At 34.6% G+C, this 8,544-nt stretch overlaps 1 protein-coding gene across 1 annotated transcript; it reads left to right on the forward strand.

Annotated features, from left to right (window-relative positions):
• Positions 1–582: 582 nt before the first annotated feature.
• On the forward strand, positions 583–8,300 carry PGSIP6 (plant glycogenin-like starch initiation protein 6). Its single transcript, XM_039035179.2, has 10 exons — positions 583–1,110; positions 2,929–3,049; positions 3,263–3,448; positions 3,633–3,796; positions 6,121–6,228; positions 6,412–6,549; positions 6,635–6,772; positions 6,913–7,177; positions 7,285–7,408; positions 7,923–8,300. The coding sequence occupies exons 1-10, from the start codon at positions 859–861 to the stop codon at positions 8,065–8,067; spliced, it is 1,641 nt and encodes a 546-aa protein (XP_038891107.1). The 5' UTR covers positions 583–858; the 3' UTR covers positions 8,068–8,300.
• The last annotated feature ends 244 nt before the right edge of the window (positions 8,301–8,544 follow it).

Raw genomic sequence — 8,544 nt, forward strand, 5'->3', positions numbered from 1 at the left:
AAATATCTACAACAAAATTTATATAAAAAGAAAAAGAAAATGAAAGTAAAGAAGTTAGATAGAGCCCATTAATAAACTTAAAAATTATAAAAAGAAAGAAGAAAGATAAAAATTATAAAAAGAAAGAAGAAAGAAAAGAGAGAAGAGGTAACTAATGGAAAATGACGTTGAATTAAGCTATGAAAATTTAGATCTCAAATCATAATTTGATTTGATTTTTTTTTATTTTTAAGATTTTTTTATTTAATGTGAAGTAGAGATTATTAGAGATAAGATGTGATTTTTTTAAAATCGTGAATAAGAGATTAAAAGATAAAAATGTGATTTATTTATTTTTTGTTTTTTTTATTTAACATGACGTAGATATTAGAGATAAAATTAGATTTTTTTGAAAAAGATAAATAGGAGATTAGAGCATAAAATGTGATATTCTTAAAAAAAAAAAAAAAAAATCTTTATTTTAACATGAAATAGATTTTATTAGAGATAGAAGGTGACTTTTTTAATTACTTAAATGTGAAATTACCTAAAACATCCCTGACCATCGAATCAAAGCCCAAAAGAAAAATCAAAAGTTTCTTTGCAGCCATAGGTCCTCTTAGATGATATAGATATAAAATCACATGGGATACAACAAAGCTTGGGTGGAATCAACCTCAGGAGATTGTGCTTGATAATTTTCAAAGATGTCTGAAAAAAAAAAAGTGTCAAAGCGGCGACATGCAGAGAGAGAATAGCCGAATCAATTCGATCGTAGTACTCGCCAAGCCTTCAAAAGAATCCCCCTTTTGATTTTCTTCAAAAAATTCCCAATTTTCCGACGAAATTTGGGGATTAATTTTTATTTTTATATTTATAATGAAACCAAACGCTTTCATTTCCCTGGCGATCGCGTTGGTTTTGATTCAATCTCTAGTGTCAGCAGCTTCTTCTTCTTCATCATCTAGATCACAGTCTTCCGATGAAGCTTATGTTACGCTTTTGTATGGCGATGAATTTCTTTTGGGGGTTCGAGTTCTTGGGAAATCAATTCGCGAAACTGGCTCCAACAAGGACATGGTGGCGTTGATTTCTGATGGGGTTTCTGAGTATGCTAAAAGTCTATTGGAGGTTAGCTTTTAGTTTGCTCTTTGTTTCCGAGAAATTTGAGCTATTACAACAACTTATCGATGGATGTTTTCTCTTTATTTTCTGTATTTCTTCTGAAATTTTCAGACTTGAAGTTTAATTTGTTGGCTATTTCGAATTTCATTCTATATGTTGATTTAGTCTGTAAATGTGTGTATATTTTTAAAATTTGAGTAATTAATGATCCTTCAACTGGAGATAAGGGAGTTTTCTCGAGCCTTTTCCCCGTACTGGCTGAGAATTTAATCTAACTTGGAGATTGGAGTTTCTTCAATGACATATAGTTTGACAGTAGAAGCCTATGGTGAACGCCTACTTAGAACATTCTAATTTAAGGGTTCTCATGTAAGTCATTTTTTCTTTGTTTAGTTAATCATTCTTCTTTGAGTGGTTCAATTTTTGCCTAATTGTGAAAGGTAAATATTCAAAAAGAAGGTCAAGTTTTTGTTTGGCATGTCTTCTACAGAAGGCTTAGCACCTTGGACAGGTGTTGGGGAGGGTGCCATACTTAATGGAGTCATTATGTTGTATTCTTTACATTCTTTGGCGTTGTGATTTTGCGAGTTGTGTCTAAGATTCTTTTCTCCAGATGTTTGATATGATGAATGTTCGTCGTAGAGACGTCAATCCTATGATCGAGGAGTTCCCCCTAAATCCTCCTCTTGGGGAGAGAGGCCATTTTCTTTGGCTTGCTAGGGGGTGTGCGGTCTCTTCACTCATTGATTGACCCAAAAGCTTCAGCTGATGAGTTAAGGAAAATTTAATATTATATCATCTAACACTCCCTTTCACTTGTGGGCTTGAAATATGAAGAAAACCCAACAAGTGGAAATCAATATTAGTTGGGGAGGAAATAACACTATAGGGTTTGAACATAGGACCTCCTGAACCAATCTTCTTTTATACCATCTTAAATCACTAATTGATCTAAAAGCTTAAATTGATGGGGGAAGACAAATTTAATATTATATCATCTAACACGGTCTTATAGGTTTGGGGTGTGCAGAACTGTAGAGTGTTTAGGGGAGTGGGAAGGGATCCTAGGGAATTATAGTCCCTCTTTCGCGTTTATGTTTCTCTATGAGCTTCGGTTTCGAAGACTTTTTGTAATTATTCTATAGGTGTGATTTTGCATAGTTGGAGTCCTTTCTTGTAAAGGGAGTCTCCCTTTTTTGTGGGCTTGGTTTTTTGTATGTCCTTGTATTCTTTCATTTCATCTCAATGAAAGCTGTTGTTTTTAATTAAAAAAAGTTGTATTCTTTACATGATGACGATAGAGGATCCAATCACATCGTTTGGGGTCGTGTTTTAGCTTACCTAGTTTGGAATTGGTTTAGGCTTGGCCACCAGGGGTTACGGAGAGGTTGCAAAGAGATGATTGAAGAGTTCCTTATCTATCCTCTCTTTTACGGGAAGGGAAGTTTTTTGTGGCAAGTAGTGGTGTCCGCCGTTATGTGGAGACATTTGGGTGCGAGGAACAATAGAATTTTTAGAGGGCTTGAGAGATCTTGAGTCAAGTTTGGTCCGTTTTTAGATTTTACATGTCCTTGTGGGCAACCCTTTGTAATTATCCGTTAGGTGTTATTTCTCTTGATTGGAGGCCTTTTTTGGAGTTCGTCTCCCTTTTTGTTGGCTCTCTTTTTGTATGCCCTTGTATTATTTTATCTTGTCTGAATAAAAGTTTGGTTATTCATCAAGAAGAAAAAAGATTGTATGTATGCATGCATTTGTTTTTGTATTCTACATTACAATGATTACTTTCCTGTTATAAAATGTTTTGCTGCTGAAATAATTGTGCAGGCTGATGGGTGGATAGTGGAGAAGATTAGTTTATTGGCAAATCCTAATCAAGTTCGTCCATCAAGATTTTGGGGTGTCTATACAAAGCTGAAAATATTTAACATGACTGACTATAGGAAAGGTAAACTTTGTGATCTTAATGTGCAGATCATATAAAATATAGTATTATAGTGTTCCTGTTGATCATAGAAAACTTTGGTTAAGGAAGCTAAAATATGGTGATTTTTGGCTGGAGAACTCATTTTACTTTTGTGTGTGTGCTAACTTCTATCTTTCAAAAGCAGTGTCTTACTCTTGATGCTCTTTGTTTAATCTCTATCACACCACTGTGCAGTGGTATATCTAGACGCAGATACAATTGTGTTGAAAAATATAGACGATCTTTTCAAATGTAGCAAATTTTGTGCCAACTTGAAGCATTCTGAAAGGCTGAATTCTGGTGTTATGGTTGTGGAACCGTCAGAAACTATCTTCAATGACATGATGAGTAAAGTTAATACTCTGCCCTCTTACACTGGAGGTAGTTGATCCTCTTCCTAAATTTTATTTATACTTTATGCTTCCTTTTATAGGTGGTTGATAAATTTGCTGTTATATTGGAGAAGCTAGAGGATTCTAAATAGAATTTTTTAAAAATAATTTTTGGATACTGGATGATGTAGAAGTCTCAAACTTTGATGAACACCTTGCTTTTGAATTAACAGGGGATCAAGGCTTTTTGAATTCATACTATTCTAATTTTCCCAATGCACACGTTTTTGAGCCGGACTTGCCACCAGAAGTGCTACGTTCCAGACCAGTTCCAGAAATGGAACGACTTTCTACTCTTTATAATGCGGATGTTGGTCTTTACATGCTTGCTAACAAGGTATGTCTACTGTCATATTAAGTGGTTGTTTTACTTAATTAATGTTTATGTATGAGTCCCATTCCTCTCAAATGATGCTTCATTATTTACATTCAGTATTTTCCTTTTCAACGTTATTTAAGAGTTTTAGGTTTAGATCCACATCCACTTAGTTAATGTAGTTGGGAAATACTTACTTTAAAGTTATCTAGTTATGTTCAATAGTCTTCTTTTGTCTCATCCTTTATAGACTTCCACTTACATTTGCAAGCTGCAATATTTCGGTGACTCCCAAACCAAGCATACAAATCTGAATAGCATAATTATGAGGGTATGGATAATGTCAAGAACCAAGCAACTTTGAACAATATTTTAGCCTCTCTGATTATTGTTGCTGGAAACGTTATAAAATTCAAGGGTAGTTGCAAATATAGCAATTAGACTAAAAGTATTAGCAAAGATAGCACAATCCAAAAGAATTTTCATATATAGCAAAATTTAGATCCAGTTTTCAGAGTCTATAAGCAATAAAGTCTATCACCGGTAGGAGTCTATAAGCGATAGAGTCTATTACCGGTAGGAGTATATCAACGATAGATAGATTTTGCAATTCCTTAAAAATGTTGCTATACACTTAATTATTAGTCTTAAAATACTATCCATTGCAATTACCTTAAATTCTTCTATTATGGTCAACCAACAAGAAAAGGCTCATACAGTACTTTTGGAATCCTACCACTTCAAGTTGGGACGTGGTCTTGTAAATAAACCTAAAAGAGGGGGAGATGGCCAAATGGGCATCCCTAACAAACCTACTTTCTCAAGTGGAGCTGAAAGGAAGAAGTGGATAGATGGCTTTTTCTTTTTGACCCCTCTGCGATATACAGTCAAAACTCTTCCATTTTCTGATTGGTGACTTTGGGAAACAAAGAGACCTCCACTGTTTCACAGCATATGGAAAGAAAACCTCCCTAAAAAGTAAAATTCTTTCGTTGGGAATTTGCATAGGCCTTGTTGCGCTGTTTTAGGACATAGAAAAGGAGCTCTATGGACAAAAGTTATTAGTGGCAAAGTATGGAGTCAATCCTTTTGATCTTAAGCCTGGTGAAGGTAGGCAATGGATTTTGTACATAATTGTAAAAGGTCTCTTGGAATGGTCATAGATATATTTTTGACAATAACAACTTTCATGGAGAAAAAATGAAAAAAAAATAAAATAAAGGCATGCAAAAAATAAAATAAAATAAAATAAAAAACCAAGCCCAATAGAAAGGGGCTCTAGCCATACATAGTACTTAAGGAATAACTACAAAAGATCTTCAAAATCAAATCCAATTCGAGTTCGCCATAGAACCCATCTTTGGATCCGAACGAATTTTGCTTTCATTTCCCCCGTATAGAGCACGAAATCTAATGAGGGACCAAGCATCGCTAGGATCACTTTCCAACCCTTTAAACACTTTTGGATTCCACTCATCACAAAGATCCCACAAAATAGCACACCCTTGCAAGCCAAAAGAATGGGCTCTTCTCACCTAAGGGCGGATAGATGAGAAACTCCCGATCACGTCAATAGTGTCCTTGTGCTGAGCTAGCAAGAAACCAAACGTTTGGAAGAAGTAATTCTAAGCTGATCTAGCAAACTAACACCTCCAAAGAATGTGATCAAGGTTTTTCTCTACTTTTTGATAGAGAGTACAACAAAACAGCCCAACTAATGTGTAATGAGGGCATCCTCCTCGAAAGTTGATTCAAAAGTTCCGATGCAAGTGTGAACTCTGTGATTCTAGAATTTCTTATTTACCCAACTTCTCCATTTTCATTGAAAAATTAAAAAAAGAAAAGAAAAAGAAAGAAACAAAGATTTTTTTTTAATTAAGCGCTCCCTTTTGTAATTATAGTTTTCCTACTCTCATAAGCCAATTATTAGAAGATTTTTTTTAATCCATTGGATAGGATCTTATCCGTTTATAATTTTCATTTTCAGGTTTAGTCTACTGTTACTTGCTGTGGGAATAATCTGTACCTTTTATTCTTGCTTTCCCCGAACTATTAATTAAAAGTGTTATCCTATTTGAGATACTGTTAATCTAGACTTTTCTTTTCTCTATTCATTTCTTGTTGGAGCTCTATTATGCATTCATTTTCAACCATTAGGCTAGACCTTAGAATTCCCTCATTACATTTTTAATCCAATCTGTGAAAAGAACTGAACTCTTAATATGACCGTATTATGTGTTTTTGGAAGTAAAACTCCTTAGATTGAGAAAGCGCTGTTATTTATTTCCCTCAATCTCTATACCAATTCCTGCAATCTTATTTGAGCATTATGCATATTTTTGCAGTGGATGGTAGATGAGAGTGAACTCCGGGTTATCCACTATACACTGGGCCCCCTCAAACCTTGGGACTGGTGGACATCTTGGCTTTTAAAACCTGTTGATATGTGGCAGGTATTTCTCTCAAATATAATTTATTGTTTCTATTCCTCTGCTTGCTTGTGTTACACATACTATCATGTGCCATAGTGTTGCACATTTGCAAGCAGGGAAAGACTACAAGACATTTTTGTTTGGTTCAGGAGTGTAATATTTTATGCTACTCGTAACCTTCTCTATTGTTTGAGCTGGTTGTAGAATGTCAGGGAAAGACTACAAGACTCCCTTCCTGGAACTGGTGGGGGTAGAAATCCTAATGATGATCTTATTGTCAAAATTCTTGTTCTTCTTCCTCTTGTTGCATTAATCTTCTGTTCTTATCAATCTTGTCTTCAGGTAAGCAACAGGATAAATTGTCTTCAAATAGTTATTACAAGGACGGGATTAATCAAGATCTAAATAGTCTTCTACTTTTTGTCAGACACGGTGGTACTCTAATACGTCTTTGAGAAACTTGTTATGCGATCAAGCCAGGCATCTTTACTACAAAATAAAGTCTGTTGGAACAATTAATTATACTGGTCTTTCTACACTCAGTACTGTTAATTTGAACCATCAGGCAAGTTTTCTCTCGTTTCTCTCTAAGTAAGCATGTTACAGTCATGCTATACATTTTAAAGTCAAAAGTAGTATGCCACTTTTTATTTCATCTTCTTGAAGTTTATGCCTTGTTTTGATCATCTTCTTGATGATCTGCAGTCCAAGATACCTGTTTATCTGGGTGGAATATCAATCTTCGTCTGTTTTGTTGCTGCTGTAATTGCCCTTGCACTTGCGTTTGCGATTGTGCCGAGGCAAGTGATGCCATGGACTGGCTTGCTGTTGATGTATGAGTGGATATTCACAATTTTCATTCTATTATTTGGAGGCTATCTCCATTTTGTTTTCAAATGGGGTAAATCAATGGCGACCCAAGCAGCATCCTTCTCGTCTGATTCTGAGTTGTTTGATTATTCTGCTAAAGGTTTGCTTTAATACTTTGCAGCTCCCCAATTTCTAACGTGTAGTATCTGCAACCAACCAAATATTGTTGATACGTAATTTCTGAGACTTATTTCTTTTGTATATTAGATCACCAGTGGCAGGCATCAAGCAGTGACGTTACCACATGGTTTTATTGTCTAGGGATGGCATTCTTGGCTGTTGTTGCTCCAACTTTGCCTTGTATTTTGGGTGTTACTGCTCTGTTTTTGAGGTAATTTACTCGTGTTCTTTATTGCACAAACGGTAACAATGTTCAGAATCAGTCGGTCTTGTTTGAAAATTTAACTCATAGAGTTTGCTTGTCATATCATAGCTTTGCATTTTCCTATAATGCAGAAGAAAAACTTGGATAGGACTATTAAAAATTACAGGATACATGAATGTCGTGGCATCTGTCTTTCTAGTTTATAATAATATGACACTAAACTTTCAATTTTGTGTTATATTCCACAACTCTAGACTTTGAATTTTTTGTTTAATAAGTTCATGGCATTAGACTGTATTCATGGGTGTTCTGGTATAAGTTCATGGCATTAGCTGCAACTTCTGTATTTACTATTACTTTTCTTTTTGGCTGCTGCTTCTGTAGAAATTAGTGGTGATATTATTCAAGAACCTATATGTGGATCTTTACTTCATGAAAAGAGTACTATTTATTGTGTTATCATCCTGAAAACAATCAAATTAGACCTTATTTCACATATCTGAATTTTTCTGTTTGACAGGTTAGGTTTGATGGTTGTTGGGGGGTTAATTTTGGTATCTTTTATGACATATGCTTCTGAACACCTTGCAATTAGATCATTCTTGAGAGGTCTTGAAAACAGAGATGGTGCAAGAGGCAGCAGAAGTACATGTTTCTTGTGTTGATGATTTGGTAAAGTAGGAGCAGTGCTGTGAAATAGCTGATTTTCTTGTACTAACTTTGATCTCATTCATTGTACAATACTGAAAACTACAAGTTTGTTTTCCCCTCCTTTTTGACCTGTGAGAGCAATTTTTTTCTTTCCTTTTCCTTCTTTTCCTGTAGTATCATTTTTTTCCCGTTCTTTCCTGTAGTATCAAGTAAATTATCTAAGTTAATTTGATTGACTTTGTGATAAGTGAATCAAAGTGTCGTGAATCTTTTATTAGAATGATATTGTGTTTCATTCAAGAATGGAAAGACTCATATTTATAGAGTTTATTATAAGTAGAGTAAAAGGAAAATTGATGTAGAATATTAGTCAATTAATTCTATTCGTCCTTCGTCAGTTATTGTACAGAAATATATACTCATATATAATATATATAAACATGCTCATATAATCCTCTTATATTTTGAAAGTAGTTGGGTTGCTCTACTCC

The sequence above is a fragment of the Benincasa hispida genome, chromosome 6 (genome assembly GCF_027475165.1).
Source record: "Benincasa hispida cultivar pf3 chromosome 6, pf3_genome.v1.1, whole genome shotgun sequence".
NCBI lineage: Eukaryota > Viridiplantae > Streptophyta > Magnoliopsida > Cucurbitales > Cucurbitaceae > Benincasa > Benincasa hispida.

Coding starts and splice junctions, on each gene's coding strand:
- PGSIP6 (XM_039035179.2), top strand. CDS start 859: ATGAAACCAAACGCTTTCATTTCCCTGGCGATCGCGTTGGTTTTGATT. Junction 6,773..6,912: donor CTGTTAATTTGAACCATCAG/GCAAGTTTTCTC, acceptor GATGATCTGCAG/TCCAAGATACCTGTTTATCT. Junction 7,178..7,284: donor GTTTGATTATTCTGCTAAAG/GTTTGCTTTAAT, acceptor TTTGTATATTAG/ATCACCAGTGGCAGGCATCA.